The 25,007-nt window shown below is 39.8% G+C and overlaps 1 protein-coding gene across 2 annotated transcripts in view; it reads left to right on the forward strand.

The window, feature by feature from the left end:
• LOC129557951 (uncharacterized) overlaps nucleotides 1-4,888 on the forward strand; it is a 51,127-nt gene extending 46,239 nt beyond the window's left edge. The window contains exons 4-5 of one of the 2 annotated variants that reach the window (XM_088834367.1): nucleotides 1,906-2,019; nucleotides 3,276-4,888. In XM_088834367.1, coding sequence (XP_088690493.1) covers nucleotides 1,906-2,019; nucleotides 3,276-3,415 — 254 coding nt within the window. In that variant the 3' untranslated portion in view covers nucleotides 3,416-4,888. The remainder of the gene's footprint in view (nucleotides 1-1,905; nucleotides 2,020-3,275) is intronic. The other variant, XR_016036987.1, reaches the window with a different exon arrangement.
• Nucleotides 4,889-25,007: the final 20,119 nt, after the last annotated feature.

Here is a 25,007-nt window from a genome sequence, read left to right on the forward strand (position 1 = left end):
TAGTACTTCTCTGCTTGGTCATTTTGGAAAAGGGCCTGTAATCAGTTCTAGCTATCTCTAGCCATCATTCCCACATGAGTAAACTTGTCAAATCTTTTCAAAAACAAAAGGATACCCAGTGTTCACAATATTGTAATCTTTTTCTTTTGTTGTCTCTCTATATAGTAAGGATCCTTCTTTTTCCTTTTGTCCTGTTAACTATTAAATAAGAATTCCAACATGCTGTTCTTAGGCTGACAAACTCACAATTACTCTTACTAGCTTTTCTCTGTTTGTGCACATCAGGAGCTGCTATTATCCTAAAAGTAGAGAAACCAAGTGGACATCTGACAAGCCACTAATTAGCTGGCTGGTGGTGTGCTGATGTAGGCCATGACCTCTAGGAACTGACTGCAATGTGAAGATCCATAGGAAAGCATGGAAAACTAAAAGAGTCATGTTATTAGCAACTCCTCATGAAATGACGACATTCCAAAGATAACAATAGATGCTAATTGTTCCCTCAAAGGAAGTTTCTATGGTAATGAGCACATGGTCACAGAATTTTGGCTAAAGAGTTAGTCATTGCAGAGCAAATTGTAGCAGAAAAGAATAAGGAATATGACCCTCGTTCCTCCCAGCTAAGGCAATCTTATGTACTTTTGTGTTATGACTGTTGTTAACAAACTAGTTCTGGATGCAGCAGTTATCTTGCTCTTCAGAAGAATGAGCTTCTGGTGGGTTGTGGACCTCTGAGGTTTGAGCGAGGGGTGGGGTGGAATGTAATGTTTATTTATTTGGTAGTGCCAGGCCTTAGTTGCAGTACTGGAGATCTTCGATCTTCATTGTGCCATATGGGATCTTTAGTTGTGGCTTGAAAACCCCATAGTTCTGACATGCAGGATCTAGTTTTCTATTCAGGGATCAGACCCCAGCCCTCTGCATTGGGAGCATAGAATCTTAGCCACTGGACCACCAAGAAAGTCACCTCTGAGGTTTTTGACTGGCCAAAATCTTTATTTTTTCCCTTCTCTGAGACTGACATCCAAGTATGCTTCTGGAACACCACCATTTGCCCATCATAGTTTATATATGTTCAGTGAGGGTAACACCACCTCATTATTTCCAAGAATGGGACTAGAACCTAGGCCTGGCTAGTCAGGGCATTCAATTTCCCTGGCCGGAGTGACTGATCCAAGAGAGACAGTATGGCACAAGACAGACCAGTGGCCTTCTTGGGCTAGAGCCTTTGGGAAGATGGTGCTTTCAGCTGAGTTCATTAAGCTGGTTAGACCAAGATCATTTTTGCCATCAGAAGGAAGAGCCAATTTCAGAATCAAATCAACTCAGAGAAAAGCAGAACCAGGAGACTGAGAAAGACATATTCCTCATATCATTGTATGAATCATTGACTCCAGCCATGACTGAGGTAGCTCTACCACCTGGAGTTTTCAATTACACCAGTCACTGAATTCCTTTTTAATTTTATTTTTGAATTAGGTTTCTGTTACTTGCAACTACAAAAATATTGAGTAATTCACATGAGAAACAATATATTGACCACCCCCCATAAAGACTATTTGATGAAATTGTTATTCTATCCATCTGGAACTTTCTGAACTACTCTTTCTGGTCCAGGAGGAAAAATGTTATAGGCATAAGGGAAGGACAGGAAGCTCTTATAATTGAATTCTCTTGCTACAAACACTTTCCCACACATTTCCTAAGCTCTTCAGCAAAATCTTGTTTCCGTACCTTCCTTCTGCACAATGTTTTCAAATTCAGAACTTATGCTGAAACATTCCAAATGAACTTGAGAACTGGACTTCTGCTTTTTCTCTCTCTTAATGAAAGCATTTCATTTTGTGTGAATGACTGGCCTCCTCATCACCTGATGCCTTTCCTCCGGTTGTGTTTTTCTGTAAGAAGCAAGAACAGCGTCCTATGAGGCCAAGGTCGTTAAACCGATCATGGCCACCCAATACTTCAGGAAAAGTCTCCATCAGAGAGAGTCAAGGAGAGAAGACTCAGCGAACACAGGTCAGTCACCTCCTTGTATCCTCCAAATGTGCACCCTCCACTTAATGCATTCACACCCCAGTGAGGGACACTAGATCTTTGATATTTAATGGCTTTTCTGATGTGATGAGATGAACTAGTGAGTAGTCCAACACGCCTCCCTAGTATGAAGTTATAAAGTCAGTTTTTAGCTTATCACCATTCTTGACCCCTCACAAGTAATTTATTGCCAGACCCTGTGATTTCTGTCAAGAAATTTAAAATGAAGCTCAGAATGCTTAAATGAAAACACAAGGGGACTTTCCTGGTGGTCCAGTGGCTAAGACTCCTCAGTCCCAATGCAGGGGCACCTGGGTTCAATCCCTGGTCAGGGAACTAGATCCCACCTGATGCAAAACAAAGATCAAAGATCCCACACCTGCAACTAAGACCCAGATCAGTCAAATAAATAGATAAATATTAAAAACAAAACAAAACAAAAAGAAAACACAGGGGATTTCCATACCTCTGGACCATAATTTACTTGTCCCAAAAAGCCTCTGCTTTGCATACGTAGCAAAAATAAAATCTAAAACCTTACGGAGGATGACTACAGATGAAGAAAAGATTGGGGAAATGTGAAAAAAAAATTAAAATCTGGCAAAAAATTGGACTGGGAATACAAAGAAAAAGACAAATTAGAAATTGTGCTGGAGTTTTTTGCTTAGGAAGCTAGACATAGAGTAGAAAATAGCCATAAATTAGAGCTCACAAATTTAAAAGTATTGCTTTCATTTCTTTTACAAAAAAAAAAGAAATGAACTTTTTATTTTGTATTTGGGTATAGCTGTTTAATTGTAGAAATAGAAATTCCCTATAATCACACTGCCCAAAGACAAACACAATTTTTAGTGCATTTCTCTTTTTTTTTAATTGGCGTATAATTACTTTACAATGTTGTATTAGTTTCTGCTGTATAACCGTGTGATAATCCATATGTATACATATATCCCCTCCCTCTTGAACCTGCCTCCTTCTCCTCCCTCCATTCTTCCCCTCTAGGTCATCACAGGGCACCAAGATGAGCTCCCTGTACTATAGAGCAGCTTCCCACTAGCTATTTGTTCTATACATTGGGTAGTACATTTCTTTTATAACCAGATATACACACTGATTTTGAAAGCTATGATTATGTTAGCATTATTTATTACAAACTGTTTGTTTAAACAAATATTTTATGATCATTATTCCACATCATTAAGAATTCTAAATGATACTTTTAAATTTTATTTTTTCAGTTAATTATTCAATATCTCAGATATTTGAAGAGGAGAAAGAAATGGCAGTCCACTCCACTGTTCTTACCTGGAGAATCCCAGGGACGGGGGAGCCTGGTGAGCTTCCGTCTGTGGGGTCGCACAGAGATGGACATGACTGAAGCAACTTAGCAGCAAAGAACAATACCATGAGCACCCTAAACCCACTGCCCAGCTTAAGAAATTAATTATTACAAACTCAGTTGAAGCTTTCTGTGTAAACCTCTGGAGTAACATTCCTATCTTCTCTCCACTAAGTATGGAGTTTTTCTTGGTGCATAGAAAGTAAAGAGGAACGCAAAAGCCTCTTGATGAAAGTGAAAGAAGAGAGTGAAAAGGTTGGCTTGAAGCTCAACATTCAGAAAACAAAGATCATGGCATCTGGTCCCATCACTTCTTGGGAAATAGATGGGGAAACAGTGGAAACAGTCTCAGACTTTATTTTTTGGGGCTCCAAAATCACTGTGGATGCTGACTGCAGCCATGAAATTAAAAGACGCTTACTCCGTGGAAGGAAAGTTATGACCAACCTAGATAACATATTAAAAAGCAGAGATATTACTTTTCCAACAAAGGTCCGTCTAGTCAAAGTTATGGTTTTTCCCGTGGTCATGTATGGATGTGAGAGTTGGACTGTGAGGAAAGCTGATCGCCGAAGAACTGATGCTTTTGAACTGTGGTGTTGGAGAAGACTCTTGAGAGTCCCTTGGACTGCAAGGAGATCCAACCAGTCCATTCTAAAGGAGATCAATCCTGGGTGTTCATTGGAAGGACTGATGCTAAAGCTGAAACTGCAATACTTTGGCCACCTCATGCGACGAGTTGACTCACTGGAAAAGATTCTGATGCTGGGAGGGACTGAATGAGGGAGGAGAAGGGGGTGACAGAGAATGAGATGGCTGGATGGCATCACCAACTCAATGGACATGAGTTTGAATGAACTCTGGGAGTTGGTAATGGACGGGGAGGCCTGACGTGCTGTGATTCACGGGGTCGCGAAGAGTCGGACACTACTGAGCGACTGAACTGAACTGAATGTTCCCTCATAGAAATGTATCATAATCTATACATAATCAATGTATCATAATTAACCATTATTTTTCTTTTAATTTTTTTAACTTTTTATTTTGTATTTGGGTATAGCTGATAAACACTGCTGTGATAGATTTAGGTGAACAGTGAAGGAACTCAGCCATGTGTACATATATAGCCATCCTCTTACAAACTCCCTTCCTATCCAGGCAGCTACATAACCTTGAGCAGAGTATAATGGGCTGTACAGTAGGTCCTTGTTGACTATCCATTTTAAATATAGCAGTGTGTAATGTCCATTCCATAGATGAACCTAGAGATTGTCATACTGAGTGAAGTAAGTCATACAGAAAAGGAGAAATATTGTATGACATCCCTTATATGCAGACTCCAGAAAGAAATGATACAAATGAACTTACAAAACAAAAACAAACTTACAGTCTTAGAGAATGAATGTACATTTGCCGTTGCTAGGGAAAGAATGGGTGGTTAAGGGACAGTTAGGGAGTTTGGAATTAACCAGTTTTTTACTGCTGTTTTTCACAATTATGTATATTAGTGCAATGAGCATCATTAAATATACATTTTTTACATACAATGTGTCATTATTTCAGGGTTCTCGGGTGACACTAGTGGTAAAGAACCCATCTGCCAATGTAGGAGACATAAGAGATGCGAGTTCAATCCCTGGGTTGGGAGAATCCCCTGGAAGAGTGCACAGCGACCCACTCCAGTATTCTTGCCTGGAGATCTCCATGGACAGAGGAGCCTGGTGGCCTATAGTCCATAGTTTCACTGAGTCGAACATGACTGAAGTGACTTAGCATGCACACACATGTGACTATTTCCTTAAGACAAATTCCTAAAAGTAAATTTGCTTTTGTCCAATAGTAAGAACATTTTGCTCCATATTGTTAAGCTGAAACCAAAAAAAGTTCAAACTAAGTACACCCCATCTCACCTGAGCATTGTATGAAAGAGCTTATGAGACAGCTGCACATGGAATATTGGGTAAGCATCATAAATTTTCTTTCTATACCATCTTTTTACCTGGCCTACAAAGTGTCTGTTTCTGGGCACAGGTTCTATACCCAGCACTGGAGATACAGAAGTCAACAAAGGTCTATCAGTTTAGCAGGGAACAGCACTGGAGTGCGAGGCAGAAGATGCAGATGCTGGAGAGGCAGCCTAGCAAAGCACTACTTTGGCAGCCAGGCTTCCCATTTGGGCAAAATATTCAGCTTCTCTGTGTCTCAGTTTACTTATCTATGAAATAGAGGGACAACAAATCAAAATTGTCTAATATAACCCCTAGGTCTAAGTCTGAAAGTGAAAGTGAGAGTCTTTTTTCATGTCTGACTCTTTATGACCCATGGACTATCCAGTCCATGGAGTTCTCCAGGCCAGAATACTGGAGTGAGTAGCCTTTCCCTTCTCCAGGGGATCTTCCCAACCCAAGGATTGAACCCAGGTCTCCCGCACTGCAGGCAGATTCTTTACCAACTGAGCTATGAGGGAAGTCCCAATCTAAGTCTAGAAAGACACAATGCACAGTACCACTTGATTGAAATGCAATATTACTAATTCACATACAGGGGCTTCCCAGGTGGTGCAGTGGTAAAGAATCTGCCTGTCAATGTAGGAGACATGGGTTCTTCCCTGGGTCAGGAAGAGCCCCTGGAGTAGGAAATAGCAACCCATTCCAGTATTCTTGCCTGGAAAATCTATGAGCAGAGGAGCCTGGTGGGCTACAGTCAATGGAGTCCCAAAGAACTGGACACGACTGAGTGACTGAGCACACACACATACACAACTCACCTACATGTACAGCATCTTAGGAAAAAGTAGAGGGTTGAAAGGAAGGGCAGAGTAGCAAGTCAGAAAATAAAAACAAGAAAGAGAAGATGGGCAGGAAGGAGAGCAACAAGGCTTCTGCTCACAGCACAAAAATTCACTTACTCTCCTAAGTAAGGGGGCCCAGGAAATGCCCCATGACAGCTCTCCTGGGTCCCTGCCTGTGTGTCACCCCCAAAGCAGATTAGCTAAATGCTTCATGACTGTGATCCACTCTGCCTGCCTGAGGTTTCCTCTGAGTCGTGCAGAGGCAAGTTGCTACAAGGGCTTTGGCTCCCGTGAAGAGGAGTGTGTACTCTGCTGACAAGAAGAAAGGAAAATATGCCCTCTCACTGCACATCCAGTGTAATCGCCCACATACCATCACATAGAAAGAAAGCATGCCGAAGACAATATGCTGCATGTGATCCCATGTATATACATATGAAACTATTGTTCATTCATTCACACAGTAATTCATTCAAAAGTCTTTATTGAGGCTTTGTTATGTGCCAGGCCCTGTGCTCCCTACAGAATATGGTCATTGTTGTAGGGGAGTTTCCATTCCAGTGGCTGAAACTGACATCTATATCTTATATGCTGGAGACCATTTGATTTTTTTAAGTAACAATTAGGTATTACTGGGTTAATACAAATAATTTTTTTTTTTTTTACTTTTGGAATATGAATGGTCTGCAGCAGCTATTAAGACAAAGATAGAAGAAATAAATGAAAGCACAAAACAAAGCAAGAAATAAGCCAGATCATGGGGGTGAGAGAGAGGTTCAAGAGGGAGGGGACATTTGTATACCTGTGGCTGATTTGTGTTGACATATGGCAGAAACCAACACAATACTGGAAAACAATTATTCTCCAACTGAAAATAAATAAAAACAACTAAATTTAAGTAAATAAATAAACCAGGTCAAAGAATACTAGGAAAAAACCCACAATTGAAAGGAAAGCAGGCAGTTTAGGAAGGACAGGGGGTTAAAATGAATCTGTTGTTCGAAAGAATCTTGTTTAGTGATCTATTCTAGACCAGCAGTCAGTAAACTTTCTTTAAAGGGCTTGATAGTAAATATTTTAAGTTTTTCGGGCTACCCAGTTCCTGTTGAACTATTAATACTGTACTCAACTCTGTCGTGGAAGGGTTGAAGCCAGTCAGCAACAATACATTGAGGGATTGGCTTGGCTATGATCCAAAAAATCTTTATGAATGAACATAATGATTTGAATTTCATATGATTTTTATGTGTCCTGAGATATATTTCTTCTTTGAATTTTTTAACCATTTAAAACTACAAAAAATCTTTCTTAATTCCTGAGGCAGATTTGGTCTCTGGGCCATAGATTGTCATCTACTGATTTAAACAATAGCCCATTCCATAGGTACTCCAGAATACTTTGATCTGATCCCCAGCGGATGACATCTAGATCATTTCCCTTTTACCCTACTACATGCAGTGCTGTGATGAGCATCCTTATACATGTACCTTTTGCATCCTTGAGTGTGTAAATAACTATCTTCTGTCTCTGAAACCATGCCTGTGTCCCCAGCAGGAGCCCATTTGAAAAAATTATATGGGAGGGGTTCTTAAGATAGTCCTGCTGAGCTCCAAATGCTAAGGATCATAATGGCTCTTTTATTCACTAACCTAATAATTCCATTTTTAAAGGGATGTCAAACTGCACAACATGAGTTATTTCCTGTGAAACCTGCTGCTCGTTTTCAGAAATATATTGTCCTCAGTGTTTGCAGAATTGTCAAGATGGCCTTCACAGTTTTCTCCAGGAGGCTGTCAGAAACTTCGTGTTCACTCTCCAGTACTCCCTGCCTCACTGAGAGACCACTACCCTCAGTGTCTCTCACCAGGCTCCTCACCCTGCCTTCGTTTTAAACATTCAGTCAGTTTGACATGTGATTACCCTCCCACTTGCCCTGTGACTCAAATACTTGGATAGCTCTTTGGTACATTTGTAGATCTTTTCCCCCCAACGATCCTCAACTTCTATCTCCATCGTGTTTACACAGTTTTCAAATTTTTCCCCTTTGTTTAAATCACTTCGTGTTTTTTTTTTTTTTTCCAAAAGGTATATTTTAAAATTATTTTTGCAAAAGGAATACCAGCTTGTTGTAAGAAAAACAAATGGAACCTCATTAAATTTCATAAAAGTGTTAGTCACTCAGTCATATCCAACTCTTTGTGACGCCATGGCCTGTAGCCCACCAAGTCCATAGAGTTCTCTAGGCAAGAATACTGGAGTGGGTTTCTATTCCTTTCTCCAGGGGAGCTTCCAGACACAGGGATTAAACCTGGGTCTCCTGCATTGCAGACAGATTCTTTACCATCAGAGCCACCAGTGAAGTGCTCACCTTCATAAAATAGAATGTAAAATTTTTCCTTTCTCTGTCCCAACAGTAACTCCCAATCCCAGAGGCAGCCATTATTCTCAGACAAACTGGGGCTTTAGCTGCATAACTCCTTATGCAGAGCTTTGTGAGCTCAGACAAGTCACTAAACTTCTCTGAATCTTAAGGTCTTCATTTGTAAAACAGGAGTGATAATTCCTGTTACCACAGATGTGAATCATACTTGTGAAGTTTAACCCATAGGACAGTGCCTGACTGTAGGGAATGCTCTGGAAAAAGTAGCTACGTTAATATTCTTGATAGTTATAGCCTTACATTATCATTCCTCTGCAAATGTGGTCATAATATTTCAACATAGCATCTGATTTTTAATGCAGATGGTATCATTCTGTTTGTATGTTTAAAAAATTGTCAGTTAATTTATCTAGGACATCTGTCTTTATTTTGGCTGCATCAGGTCTTGGTTGGGGCTCACAGGACCGTTCTTTGCAATGCCTGAACTCTCCAGTTGTGACCCGCAGCCTCAATATTTTCAGTGCTTGGGCTTAGTTGCTCTGCAGCACATGGGATCTTGGTTTCCTGACCAGGGATCACCCCAGCGTCCCCTGTACTGCAAGGTAGATTCTTAACTACTGGGACCACTAGGGAAGTTCCCTGGGACACCCATCTTAATCTTTTTAATACATTATAGAATACCAATGCATTGATATTCCATTACCTGCTTAATCATTCCATTATTGACAGTTATTTAGGCTTTCAAGTGCATATTCCATCCATATCTCTCCCCACTACCTTGATTTTCACAAGATATTTCCCCCCCATAGAGAACTGAGGAGTCACTCTATTTTATATGTGACTGTCTTGAATGGTCTTTTTGAAAAATTCACTCTAACTCCATACCTTTTACCTTTATTCTTCATAAGGCAGAACAAATATAAGTGTGTATCCAAACCCCGGCCACTCTTTAACAACCAGCTCAAATGCCGCCTACTTCTTTAAGCCTCTCCTCTATCATCCCCAGCTCAAGGCAAGGACTCCCTCCTCTAAATACCCATGATTTTACTATCTCTTTCATGTCACTCACTTTGTTGAACTGCAATTAGGAAAGTCTGCTCTGTGAACTGACCCTTCCTGTGTCCCTTTTGAAGCACATTATTCACTTACATGTAACGTATTTTGCTATCACTGCTTTACAAAGTTGCATCATTGAGTAGCAGCTCTCACTGGGAGAGAGGGAAGGCAAGTAATCAGAACACAAGTGTGAAGACAAGGTCTTCCAGAGAGATATTTGGAAAAAGCCTAAAAGCTTTAAAATATGAATGCTCTCTCAAACTCCCAGGACATTCTTGTATTTGCCTCATGGAAATTGTTCTACTGATAAAATCCAGGAAGAGAAGAAACAGAGGGTGTACTTTATAACCATTGGTGTCTAAACAAAAGTCTCCACCAGGATGTGTCTATCTCTGGCTTGGGAGTATATAATAACAGTATGAACTTACTCAGGCCAATTTGCTTAAGTACAAACTACTAGGTTTATTTAATAGAATATAAGTTCCAGGACTGATGCTAAAGCTGAAACTTCAATACTTTGGCCACCTCATGCGACTAGTTGACTCACTGGAAAAGAGTCTGATGCTAGGAGGGATTAGGGCTGGGAGGAGAAGGGGACAACAGAGAATGAGATGGCTGGATGGCATCACTGACTCGATGGACATGAGTTTGAGTGAACTCCGGGAGTTGGTGATGGACAGGGAGGTCTGGCATGTTGTGATTCATGGGGTCGCAAAGACACGACTGAGTGACTGAACTGAACTGAACTGAACTGAACTGAAGTTCCAGGAAGGGACATAATAGTTGTTCAGTAAGTAGTTTTTTAATTGGAGTATAATTGCTTTACAATAGTGTGTTCGTTTCTGCTGTACAGCAGAGTGAATCAGCTATGTGTGCATACATATTTCCTCTTTCTTGTACCCTACCTCTTTCCCTACCCCTACTATTACACTCCTCTAGGTCTTTGCAGAGCTTTGACCTGAGCTCCCTTTGTTATATATTAGCAGGTTCCCACTAGATATCTGTTTTACACATGGTAGTGTTTATATGTTGAACCTACTCTCCCAATATACCCTCTCCTTCCCGCACTGTGTCCATATGTTCATTCTCTACATCTATATCTCTATTCCTGCCCCACAAACAGGCTCAACTGTACCATCTTTCTATATTCCTTACATATGCATTAATATACAATATCTGTTTTTCTCTTTCTGACTTCACTCTGTATGACAGACTCTAGGTCCATCCACATCACTACAAGTGACCCAATTTCCTTCCTTTTTATGGCTGAGCAATATTCCATTGTATATGTACCACATCTTCTTTATCTGTTTATCTGTTGGTGGACATTTAAGTTGCTTCAGTATTTCTTTTAATAGTTAGAGGTAGGTTAGTATAAACTGCCTCCCCCAAATCTTGCTGTAATAAAAGTATATCCAGTACTATGTTCAATCCCACAGACATTTATTAGATAAGTGTTTATCAGCAAAGAGGCTGACAAAACAGTCAATTAATCTCTATGCTTGATAACATCCCTGCTCTCTGTTCTTTAATGTGCTCCAATCATTCTTTGCATGACAAATTCTCTTGAGATGAACACGATATTCTTGAGGAAAGATTCAGTAGGCTTCCTAGAAATCATCAGGCAAGCAGAATCATCTCACTTAGTGGAGGGAGATAGGACCATATTAGAGTCAAACCATTAGAAGGCAATGGCAAGCCACTCCAGTACTATGGCCTGGAAAATCCCATGGATGGAGGAGCCTGGTAGGCTGCAGTCCGTGGGGTCGCTATGGGTTGGACACGACTGAGAGACTTCACTTTCACTTTTCACTTTCACACATTGGAGAAGGAAATGGCAACCCACTCCAGTGTTCTTGCCTGGAGAATCCCAGGGACAGGGGAGCCTGATGGGCTTCCGTCTATGGGGTCACACAGAGTCGAACACGACTGAAGTGACTTAGCAGTAGCAGAGTCAAACCACAGGTATTGTTTTGAAAGTTGAAGGATAAAAGACTCACTAGAGTTGTATGTCTTCTTCATTTAAGATTGAGAAATGGCTCTAAACATTTTAGTCAATCTACAAATCTTGAGCACCAGTCATTTTACTAGTGAAGAGCCACTTCTAACATTGTTATACTAATTAATGAGACCTTTGGTATTGGTCAAGGATAAATATAGTTAAAGCACTTGTGATTAAATTCATCTGGAGTGTGGTCTTATGAACAAATGCAAACTGGCCATCTCTGGAACACATTCCCAATTGGAGACTGACTGCCCCTAAGGTGTAGCTTAAACTAATCAACCACATGCTTAGGTCATACTATTTCAGCTGGCATAATGTAAAATCAATTACAGGCACCAAAACACAAGGGGTCACTCATGTCAGATTCTCAAGCACAGAAATTAGAGTGTTTAAATTCATCTTCTGAAACCAGGAGGAGATGAGCAATAGGCCCAGTAGGCACCTCTCTGTTTGTCTCTGGTCAGATTAGCTTTTGTGACTATGAAATAAAAAGGAGAATTTGATACACCAGGAAGACAATTCTCCTGATAAATTGACTGTATGTAATGCAAACAACTAAGAGTGAACCTCAGCTCTCCAGATTTCTCAGACTTTATCCCATATGTTTCTTCCCATCCCCATCACCCCATCTCATCACAAACTCTGTAAGGTTTCTAACACACAGCTCTAAAACTGGGGATACAAAACAGTAGATGCTTGATTCCTTCTTCATTTTCTGTAAGAAGGATATAAAGGAGAAAAGACCTTCTCTTGGCCCTTCACTAAACTGCTCCCTCTCACCCATGTGCATCTCCCCTCCCCAGTACAGAAATGAAGTTGATGTAGAAGTAGAGGTGGAAGAGGTGGCTCTGGACAAGACTTATTCTCATCCTCCTCTACCCTCGTCACTCCTCACAATGAAAGACATACTCTTTATGTCCATGGTATTTTGTGCAACATCTTACTGTATCCCTAAAATTCCTCCAACAAGCCAAAGCTCAACATTTTAAGGTGCAAATGATTGCACATGGCGTTTTATTATTCCTTCAGTATTTACATAATGCCTTTTAAGTGTTTCTAATATGTGTTCCAGGTCAATGTTAATGGATAAAAAAGTGTTGAGTGGTAAGGCTCTGAGCATGTGTCTAGTTTTTTTTTTTACAATACTTCTTATGGAAATAATTTACCATTATAAATCTTTGCCCTGTAAGTTGCATTTTTCCCAAGATATAGCCTTGATATGTGATACAAACTCCCTGTCTTCTCGGGCAAGTCTTCTCTCCCCATCAGAGCATAACAGGAGCAGGATCTACACCTCTTTTTAGCTTTGTGTGGCCAGCTATTAGATCAGTGTAGTGTAATACAGCAGGCTTTCAATATGAATTTCTGGGCTTCCCTGGTGGCTCAGTGGTAAAGAATCTGCCTGCCAATGCAGGAGACTCAGATTCGAACCCTGATCCAGGAAGATCCCACATGCTGCAGATCAACTAAGCCTGTGTACCACAACCTTGTGCTCTAGAGCCAAGGAGTTGCAACTAAAGAAGCCTGTGTGCCTAGAGCTCATGCTCTGCAACAACAGGAGCCCCTGCCATGAGAAGCCCCAGTCCCTGCTCTCCACGAGTAGAGAAAAGCCCATGAAACAATGAAGACCCAGTACAGCCAAAAATAAATAAACAAAAGTAGATAAAATTATAAAAAATATTAATTTCTTGAGTAGGTGGATGGATACTTCTGTGATCATGAGCAATTTGGGGCTGTTTGTGGCTAGTTGGACTGTGATTCTGTGTATAGACTTACCTTTGTTCTGAAATTATTTTCACAATTCAACATGTTTAACTGTATCCTCAGTGCACATAGAAGTTTAGAAGTGCATTATGCCAACCCTACATTATTTTTTCATAAAATTAATTCAGTGTAGTTGCATTTTTAAAAAAGACTCCAAACTGTGAGGAGAATTGGTAGCTAAGCAATTTCATAACTAGAGGAAACCTTGGAGATTATTCAGTAATACTGGTTTACATCTATTGTGTACTGACTATAGTAGAAGGCTTTGTGCTAAATACCTTACAAGCAGGGTCTCGTTTAATCCTTTTTCTTTTTGCCTCAGACTCCAAAACAGCACTATTACAGATAATATCCTTTTTGAAAATGTTCATGATAAATTTTTGCATTACTTTTGGTTTTTTAAATATGGTATTAAACCATTAGTTACCTTGACTACTGAGTGTTTGGCATCCGCTTACATTTTGCACTCTATTCCTGGCAACAACCTTAGAAGGTGAGGACTTTTATTTCTCCCTTTAGAAATGAGAACCATGGAAATCAGACTAGTTACAATTGCCCAAGGTTTACAGGTGCCAGTAATGGTGGAACCAAGATTGGAATCCACATGATTTAGACATATCAGCTCTCAGCCACATACTTTCACAGATGGGAAAACTGAGAAGCAGAGAGGCATAAGAATGCTTGGAGTCACTTGACATCACTGCCATAGAGCTAAACTAGAGCCCAGAGTTCCTCACCTGTCACTGAAATATAGCATCATGAGCCATTCATTGTAGATGCATTGTACTTATTCTCTAGACTGCACCAGGCTGCACAATTTATTCTCTCAATAACTCTTTACTAAGCATCTCCTAGGGCTTCCCTTTTGGCTCAGCTGGTAAAGAATCTGCCTGCAATGCGGGAGACCTGGGTTCAATCCCTGGATTGGGAAGATTCCCCTGGAGAAGGGAAAGGCTACCCACTCCAGTATTCTGACCTGGAGAATTCCATGGATTATATAGTCAATGGTGTCGCAAAGAGTCGGACACGACTGAGCGACTTCCATTTTCACTTTCACAAGCATCTCCTAGTTGCTGCACACTATTTACATGGTATAATGATGGCTGACTTCATCGGCAAAGAAGCTAGGAAAAGGAAGTCTTGGAAGGTATTCATTTATTCATTCACTCTATTGTGTGATACAGGGTGGAGTAAGATTCAAAAGGTTCATTGACAAAGGACACAGATATACAACTGAAAATTTTGCATAAATTATGATGGCATCACCAACTCAATGGACATGACTTTGGGCAAAGTCCAGGAGATAGTGAAGGACAGGGAAGCCTCATGTACTACAATCCTGGGGTCGCAGATTCGGACATAACTTAGCAACTCAACAACAACAAAATGATAAGCACAACCATGGAAGAGTTCAAAAGTTCAGATTCTGTGCAGAATATGAAGTTGAATAGCTTTAGTAAGTACCTTCAGAATTTAAAACACTGTGTTAATAAGATTAAGAGAATGTAAGATTCTCTGCCTTTGAGGAATTTATAGTTGACTTGAAGTGAAAGATCATATGTACATATGTCCAGTATGTACCTGATCTCTAAGTAGGTAGTTGACACTTTTAAGAATTCTCATAGTTTATAGCACTTGCCTGTCATGCAGTCATTCACTCTTTCCTTCATTCATTAAGAATGTATTGTGTGCCGACGTGTGCCAGCCATTTTTTTAGGTATTGGAGATAACAGTGAATACCCAGGGATGACCCTGATGGTCCCGTGGTTTAGAATCCACCTTCCAATGCATGCGACATGGGTTCAATGCTGGGTCTGGGAACTGTGATCCCACATGCCACGGGGCCCAAGCTTCACAACTGGAGAACACTTGCACTGCAACCACTGGATGTGCATGCTCTGGAGCCTGTGCGCTGTAACTAGGGAGAAGCTTCTGCCCCACACTGAAAGATCTTGCATGCTGCAGCCAAGACCCAGAGCAGCCACATTTTTTTTAAAAAAAAGCAATAAAAACCCTAAATAAGGCAAAGACACAATGTGGTTAAGGAAGTCCTCTCCAGGCATTGATGACTGAGCTGAGGCCCAAATAATAAGAAAGATCCATTCAGTGATGATGTGGAATAATAGCGGAGGAAGCAGTAGATACAAAGACTAAGTAAGAATGATCATGGCTATGCTAGAAGGAGGATGTGAGTCGCTCGGTCAAGTGCAAATCTTTGCGACCCCATGGACTGTAGCCCACCAGGCTCCTCTGTCCATGGGATTCTCCAGGCAAGAATAATGGAATGGGTTTCCATTCCCTTCTCCAGCGAATCTTCCCTACCCAGGGATTGAACCCAGGTCTCCTGCATTGCAGGTGGATTCTTTACCATCTGAGCCAAGCCACCGAGGAAGCACTTGGTAAGAGCAAGGAGGAAGGCTGAAGATAAGGTAAAATGATAGACAAGGACCAGAACACATGAGGCCTCACAGTAAGGACTTAAGATTTTACTCAAATTTATCCATCTAATAACTACTCAACATCTACCCTCCAAACCAGAAAATAAGATCCCTGAGGACAGGGCTTTGTTCTTTTTGTCCTCCATGACATTCTTAACACTCAAGAGTCAGAAATGGATAGAACTGGTACTCAACGCTTATTCGGGGAATAAGCAGAAGTAAATAATTTAGAAATTGTGTCATTCTGATTGAAATTGTGGACACATATTCCCCCTCCTTTTAATGTTTCTTTTGACTTATTTACTTTTCACATTTTTTTTCTTCCCCTCAAATGCCAATCATCATCTGTGTCTCCATGTGCAAAAATGATGCAAGATAGATGGTAGTAGGGTAAGTGTTCTCACTGAAAAGTCTAAGCCTTGGCATTTGACTTAAATAAGAAGATGTGTGATCTGCTCCAACATGAGGTTTGAAGCATCTAGTAAATATTCAACCCTAGGTATAAAGGCTGGGCTGTTTGAGCCTAATGCATTATGCACGATAGTCAATAGAATTGAATTAGAATAGAATTCTCACCTTAGAATTCCCCACCAGTCTGGATGAAAATTACGTGGGAATCTTCTTCCTCTTACCTGTCCTGCTTCCTCCTCCTTTTTTTTTTTTTTCAGTTTTGATCCCTAGCAAACATCTTGGACAAAAAGCTCTATCTTAACATCTGCTTCCGGAGAACCCAACTGGTGACATATTCCAGATGCTTAGGCCATTTCCTAGCACATGGATCATAAACATTCAAAAACATCATTATTATTATTGTTATCATTATTATTATTATTGGCCCTAATGAAGGCAAGAATAAAACTGCTTGCTTGCACTCAATATGATTTTCTACAACTGCACTGAGATTAAATTTTTTCAGTGGCGTTGCCAGGAATTTTGAACCTAATTCATCTTTGCTCTCTCTCTTTCTCAGAGTGCATGTGGATTCATTTGTTTATTCTAAACCATGACTGACTACTATGGGCCACCCTCTGAGCTATGGCAGAAATAAGAATAATACAACCAGCCTTGCAAAGCATTTTAATTGGTCTAAACTAGACACTAAGGTAAATGTGGGACTTACTGCCCTCAGTAAGTGATCTTGTAAATGTTGTTTGTCCCTGAAACATGGACCCCAATGAGGAATGAAAAGGAAGCAAAGGCTCCACAGAATGTGATAACAGTAAATTATTCTACCTCTGTTGACACAAAGAGAAAAGTTACAGTCAGTCAAGATAGATGCATCTTTTACTACATCCCTTGGTTTTCTCTTAAGTTTATGCATAGAGAAAGCACATAGTTCCCCAAGCAGATGGAAATTCTGGTTTCAACTATGGTCAAACTGATGAAGAATAACATGGAAATAGGCAAGAATATAGAAACACAGTTCAGTTCAGTTCAGTCACTCAGTCGTGTCCGACTCTCCGCGACTCCATGAATCACAGAATGGCAGGCCTCCCTGTCCATCACCAACTCCCGGAGCTCACTCAAACCCACGTCCACAGAGTCGGTGATGCCATCCAGCCATCTCATTCTCTGTCGTCCCCTTCTCCTCCCACCCCCAACCTTTCCCAGCATCAGAGTCTTTCCCAGTGAGTCAACTCTTTGCATGAGGTGGCCAAAGTATTGCAGTTTCAGCTTTAGCATCAGTCCCTCCAATGAACATCCAGGATTGATCTCCTTTAGAATAGACTGGTTGGATCTCCTTGCAGTATAAGGGACTCTCAAGAGTCTTCTCCAACACCACAGTTCAAAAGCATCGATTCTTTGGCAATCAGCTTTCTTCACAGTCCAACTCTCACATCCATACATGACCACGGGAAAAACCATTGCCTTGACTAGACGGACCTTTGTTGGCAAAGTAATGTCTCTGCTTTTTAATATACTATCAAGTTTGGTCATAACTTTCCTTCCAAGGAGGAAGCGTCTTTTAATTTCATGGCTGCAATCAGCATCTGCAGTGATTTTGGAGCCCAAAAATATAAAGTCTGACACTGTTTCCACTGTTTTTCCATCTATTTCCTATGAAGTGATAGGAAGAAAAAAAAAAAAACACTCAAAAGAAAAAAAAAACAAACACTTCAAAGACAACCAATTATTTCATTCAGTCATTTCACAAGCATGCTGGATGCAAAGGCCATCTATGATGTTGGGTGTAAGAGACACAGAAATAAGTAAGACATCTCTTAGCCTCAAGAAACTCATGGCTCCTAAGTAGACACTGAGACTTATACAGACTTACACTATAGAGAGTAGAATATTTCTAATGGGTGTTTGTGTAAGAGCATCACATATGCATGAATATAAAGTAAATTTTAATTTTCTCAAATGTTTATCCACCAAAATGAAGAGAGTTGACATGTATTTGAATCCTTATCAAGTCTCTCAATATAGGACATGTGCTCAAATATTTTAATTTGAAGAACAAGTTATTAAAACAGAACCAACTTCAACAATGTTGATTTTGGTTGATTATGGAGGTCACCTGATAATTTTTTTTTTAAACAAATTAAAAGACAGAGAAATTTAAGACAGATTTAGAAAGTATTCCTAAGCGTATAACTTCACAAATCCAAGAGTTATATTATTTATAAACAAGTCTTTGAGATACCATTTTAGAAAGCAATTCAGGACTTTGATTTCAGCAGGGCAGACACTAAATAAACAACACTGCTGAATGAAATGAGTAAAAAGCTTGATTAAAAATATAAAAACCATATGTTTAAGTGCTTTGCTGGACTGGAATGGAAAGACAGATTCTCCAGAGGCCAAGAACAGAAAAGCAGGGTGCCTGGGAGACATTCTTCTAAGACTATAGACACTGATTTTTGGCAATGAAAGCAGTTCAGAGTGAGTTCCTGAGGGGATGGGGCTGGAGGTGTAGAGGGGTGCAAATTTGGTATACCAGGTGAAGGTGTATAAAGTAGAGACCCAAACAGGCTGTACTTTCAGTGCAAGGAGCAAGGAGAAATAAACATGTGTACTGAAAGGAATCAGAAGAAAACAGCTCTGGATGAACAGGGAAAAAGTTCCCCTGAGAGTCTGTAACTACAAGCCAGCCCTCACTTGGGTTTGCAGTCTGAATTCTACCTGTGTGATCCAACACTTCCAGAATAAAATTCAACACAAAATAGGACAGGATAATTTAAAAACTGTGTCTTTTCATCCTGAAAACTACAATAATTAAAAAAAAAATCATTTTTTATTACACAGGTATACTTAACTATCATCTTTTTCAAAAACAGAAAATACAAAAAGGAAAAAAAAACAAAAAAAATGAACAGTTTTCAGGAAAAGTTATGCATTCATCTGAATGAGTAAGAAATCATAGAGAGTTATAAGGATGGCAGCCAAAGGGAGTTATGACAGCAAAATGTTGAAAAGTAGCTTAACATAAAAAATGACTGAACTATTTTCCTCTCTTTTTTACTTTTTTTTTTTTTTTTGCCCTTTCATGTGAGAAAAATGAGATAAAACTTTTGGGGATATTTTGGAGCAAAGGGAAATGATGCTTCTTGTTAATTTGCTAAATTAATAAGAGTTCATACTTTTCTTTAATTATATCAATATTCAGGCTCGCCAGAAATAATAATAGACTTATCTGGGCACTGGGGAAGCATTTAACATCAGGAATATCTCAAAAGCTTGTATAAGACAAATGAAGAAGAGGAAAAGATGTTAGATCCCTACATGTATTCAGGTCACCAGGGATAATTAGTGTAAAGGGAATCATTACATTGACATATCTGTGTTTTCCTCTGATGATTGCACAATTTCAAATTTACTTTATTTGTTCAAAGAGAACCAGTGAAGACCATAAAGCACATAGTTTAAATGTTCAGGCTCTGAATTTCATCCAAATGGATTTTTTTTGGCCACTATTACATGTTTTGCCCACCCTTCAACAATTTTTTACAGACATTCCTAATTATACAATTGCAAGTAATTCAGGCATGACCATAAATTTATCTATTGATGGACAATGAAATGAGGCTAATGTTCACCAGTGCCTTAATAATTAGTAGCTCTATTCTGAGGACATAGCTTGGAAGTCTGGATGGAACTGTTTTAAATCCAAAATCAAGAGTCTCAGCATGATTCCATTCAAACTATAAAAACAGGTCTGCATATAGTATTTCAGTAAACATAAAGATAGTTCTTTAATGAATTAATATTAATTTTATCTTTCTGATGGATGTCTTCGATAGAAAAAGCTAGAGCCCACCCTCTTAATTGGGCTCTGTGTGTGTGTGCTCATTCGTGTAGAACTGTTTGTGACCCCATGAGCTGTAGCCCACCAGGCTTCTCTCTTCATGAGATTCTCCAGGCAAGAATACTAGAGTGGGTTGGCATTTCCTCCTCCAGGCGATCTTGCTGACCCAGGGATCGAACCCACATCTCCTGCATCTCCTGCATTGGCAGGCAGATTCCTTACTATGAGTATCACCTGGGAAGGCCTTTATCTCTAAGGCAGTCTAAAATAGGTTGGTGGATGACTGCTTTCTAACTAAAGCCAGACATCTGACCACACTCACCAAAACTTGCCAAAAGGTGTATTGCACTGCAGTCCAGGGAAGACCATGAAATGAATATGCTTTGAAATAGAGGCAGTTTGGAGAGAACATATTTTGGTTGCTTTATCCACATACCTTCTAGCCTCTCTTTAAAAACAAAAACAAATCCACAAACTTTTAAGTCATGAGGTTTGGTTGGAATTGAACTCTCCTAAGAATTTAAAGACTGGAGAAGGCAATGGAAAGCCACTCCAGTACTCTTGCCTAGAAAATCCCATGGACGGAGGAGCCTGGTAGGCTGCATGCAGTCCATGGGGTCGCGAAGAGTCGGACAGGACTGAGCGACTTCACTTTCACTTTCACACATTGGAGAAGGAAATGGTAACCCACTCCAGTGTTCTTGCCTGGAGAATCCCAGGGACTGGGGAGCCTGGTGGGCTGCCGTCTCTGGGGTCACGTAGAGTCAGACACGAATGAAGTGACATAGCAGCTTAGCAGCAAGAATCTAAAGACAGGCTGTTCAACTTGTACTTCCTTCTCCCAGCTGGAGTGACTGGTTTTTTGTATGAATTCTGAGAAAGAAGTGTCCTATCTTTTCTGGAGAAGCTACTAAAATAATTCTTTCTCCTCTCTGCTAAAACAGAAAAGTGTGGGCTGTATCCCTTCTTCCATCCTTTTGTGGACATCTTTAAATGAAAAGTCTTCCCTGGAGGGCCAGTGTTTAAGACTCTGTGTTTCAGTGCAAAGGGTCATGGGTTCATTCCTGGTCTGGGAACTAAGATCCCACATGCCAAGGAAATATGAAAGAAAAGCAGGAGGGCGGGGGGGCGGGAAGAAAGTGAAGATGGGAAGGACAATGGAGACACAAAAGAAACTAGGCACCTAATGATATGAGTGAACTACTAGATCAATCTATACCTGAAGTTTGCACCGCTACTTAACTTTTCAGTTAAATAAGCTGGTAAATTCCCTTTATTGTTTAAGCTAATGCAAATTGGACTTTCTGTTACTTGCAGCCAAATAATTGTAAGTAACAGATACTTGTAATCTAGTTAATTATTAACAGAAGCTGAAACCATATTAGAACTGTAAAAACCCGCAGAGTTGAATAAAATTATCCAGATTCAAAGCTTAGACAGTGCAGGGCATTTGACAAGCAAATGTATCCTAATTTTTAGAAAAGTTTACTTTATTACAATGAAAAGATTTTAACACTAGCATGTAGAAAAGTCTGTTATTGCTTATAAAATGGCACATTTTATTAAAACATTTTAGTTCACTGTGAAAAAAAGAGCTGAGGCTAATACCTCAGTCCATTCACTACACACGGGCTGTGAAGAAGAAACGGAACACGTGTGTAATTTCTTCTATCATCTCCATGGCAATGTGCAGTCTCCTTCATGAAATGTTTAATCCAAGAACACTATTTTGTTTTGTTTTTAAGAAGAAAGATAAGAATTCACAGAGATATTCTTTGAACAACAAGATAAAACAAAGCCTGTTTTATTTTTATTTTTATTTTTGTTTTTGTCTGCTTCGTTTTTCCCTTTTCGTATTGAATACCACCAAAAAGTAGCACATTTAAAGGTTTCTTTGACATATCATAATACCAGACTGTCTGGCCAATGTCCACCACCTGACCGACCCATTTTCTCTATTCACATGGTTACCTCACTGGGTTCCTGGCAACTGTGGTTAGCCCTCCCCACTCTTGTTGTTGTTCAGTACTCTGTCATATCCAGCTCTTTGCAACCCCATGGACTGCAGCATGCCAGGCTTCCCTGTCCTTCCCCATCTCCCGGAGTTTGCTCAAACTCATATCCATTGAATTGGTGATGCCATCCAACCATCTCATCCTCTATTGTCCCCGTCTTCTCCTGCCTTCAATCTTTCCCAGTATCAGGGTCTTTTCCAGTGAGTCAGCTCTTCGCATCAGGGGAACAAAGTATTGGAGCTTCAGCTTCAGGATCAGTCCTTCCAATGAATAGTCAGGGTTGATCCTTTAGGATTGACCGGTTTGGTCTTCTTGCAGTCCAAGGGACTCTAAAGAGTCTTCTCCAACCAGAATCAATTCTTCAGCGCTCAGCCTTCTTTATGGTCCAGCTCTCACATCCGTATATGACTACTGGAGAAACCGTAGCTTTCACCATACAAACCTTCGAGTTTAGTTTATTAGGCCTGAAATGCATGTCCATTCCAACAAGTCAAGGGCTCATCTTTAGAAATTTGACTTTAGAACTAAGAGAATGTCAAGTTAATTTCTTCCCTGTGACTAGTGCAGACACCTATTAAATCAGTAGGACTGAGTGGTCATTCTTAACTATACAAACTGGAAAGTTAAATCAAATCTACAGTCACATACTGTAATAAGAAGAATTCAAAGAACAAACAGTTGCTGAGTGCTTAGTAAGTAGCAGGCTCTTTGATAAGTCCTTCATGTGCATCACTGCTTACTGCTGAGGATCACCTTTGAGGAAGCTGCTATTAAATAAATAGTCCATTTTGCAGGTGAGCTCACTGAGTTAAGTAAACTGTTCAAGATCAGAGCTGTGTCAGAGCAAAGATTCAAACTCAATCTGTCTTCAGAGCATTTGCTTTAAACCCCCACATCCCTTCTCTCGTTCCATTTTGTGCCTGTTTCAGATGTGTCTCTCTATTTGCATGTGTTATAAAAGTCACTCAGTATTTCTGTCATAAACTCTCACATTTTCTTTAGTTTAATGTGGCTTCTGTTTCATGCAGCCAAAAGTGTCTTAAGGAGCACATTAGTGACAATCAGACATCAAACATTTATAGTTCCTAAGAAGTTGATAAACAGTGAGTAAACAAATAAATGAACAAATTAATGTCTTATTACCAGAAATCCCCCTTTGCTGCAGGCTACTGGACATTATAATTCATAACAACTTCAGACTCAGATTCTCTGAGCAGTGCTTCTTATTTGTGCCCTATAGAGAGCAGATGCTCCATCCCTGGGAATTTTGTTAGTAGGTGGATAATTTCCTGGAAATTAATCAAGTTCTTCATGCTCTTAACAGGTGGCAGAGACGATACCCTCCTCTGCAGTCTTGACATTTTGAAGGACAGATGCAGGACTCAGTCAGTAGTTAGAATCCAGGAGGAAAAGACAGTTAAGGTAAATGTTTTAAAAATAAAACCATATTACTTATGGCAAGGTTAACTCAAGGCTGAGAATTGAGCTTTGGAGGCAAGCAGTTCTGATTCTGAACTCCCACCATCTCCACCCCTAGGAGCTTTTTGACGTTAGACAACTTTCCTAATGTTTCTCTAACTTTTATGCATTTTTAAAGTATTGCTTTGGGAATTTAAAAAGTACCCCAAGAAAGAACAAAGAAAGAAATAATAATGAGCAATACTTACCCCAGAACTAATTGCCACTACATCTTGGCTTGGGGTTTCCCAGGTGGTGCTCATGGTAGAAAACCTGCCTTCTAATACAGAAGATGCAAGAGATGGGGGTTTGATCCCTGGGTCGAAAAGATCCCCTGGAGTAGGAAATGGCAACCAACTCCAGTATTCTGGCCTGGAAAATTCCATGGCCAGGGGAGCCTGATGTGCTACAGTCCATAGCATCACAGACAGTCTGATGTATCTCAGCACATACACAAACAAACACACACATCTTGGCTTGTTTGTCCCCATTTTCTATGTTTGCTTTCTAGGGTAGTCGGTTGACTCAAGAAAAATCACAAAATGCTATTCACAAAGAATGATATGTGTTCAATATGAAGTATCCAAACAATGCAGGAAAAAAAGAAGGAAGTTTATTTTAATCACGCTAAATTTCACCATCTAGAAATCATTATTGTTTTCATCAGGTGAGCAATATTATTGAAATTGTTCTATGTATGTACACTAAAAGTTTGGCTATATAGATAAATAAATCATTTGAGAAATAATTTATTAAAATCAGATAGTTTCAATAGTTTTTAAATAAAATATTTGATTTTGTTTGACTTCAATAGAAAAAATAAACTAAGGGGACATTAGAGGAATTCTTATAATTTTTAACTTCTAATTTTCTTAGCTTAAAAGCCTCAAATTCCAGCAGGTGCTTATGTAAATATCTCTACACTCCCTCACATTTATGTTTCCTAAATTTCAGAAGAAATAAAACCTTCAGATTGTCCCATGGTATTTTTTTTTTTAATTATGGCAAACTGTACATACCATTAAACTTACCATCTAAACCACTTTAAAGTATACAATTCAATGGCATTTAATACATTCACAATGTTGTACAACCACCACCTCTTTCTAGTTATATTTTTATCACCTCAAAAAGAAAATCCTACAACCATTAAAAATCCACTCCCCACCCACCTGCCTCTAGGAGGAAGGATAGGCTCTCCCCAAAATACCTCCTCAAAATAGTCATGGACACAGGAAAGTACAGAAGCCCCTTTCTTCAATATTACTGGTTAATAGGTAATATTAATAATTCAATCTGATAAATATTAATTCATTTACTAAGTGGTTGTTGTGAGCCAGGCACTGACTCTGCATTTCACACAGTTCTCCTTGAAACCTCACCATAACCCTCAGTTCAATTGGTACTATGATCATCACTTTCGGGTTAGAAAACTGAGGCTCAGAATGGTCTTGCTGCTTCTCAGCAGGTGGCAT

The sequence above is a fragment of the Moschus berezovskii genome, chromosome Y, assembly GCF_049115385.1.
Source record: "Moschus berezovskii isolate FMDL1 chromosome Y, NW_MosBer_1.0, whole genome shotgun sequence".
In the NCBI taxonomy this organism is placed as follows: domain Eukaryota; kingdom Metazoa; phylum Chordata; class Mammalia; order Artiodactyla; family Moschidae; genus Moschus; species Moschus berezovskii.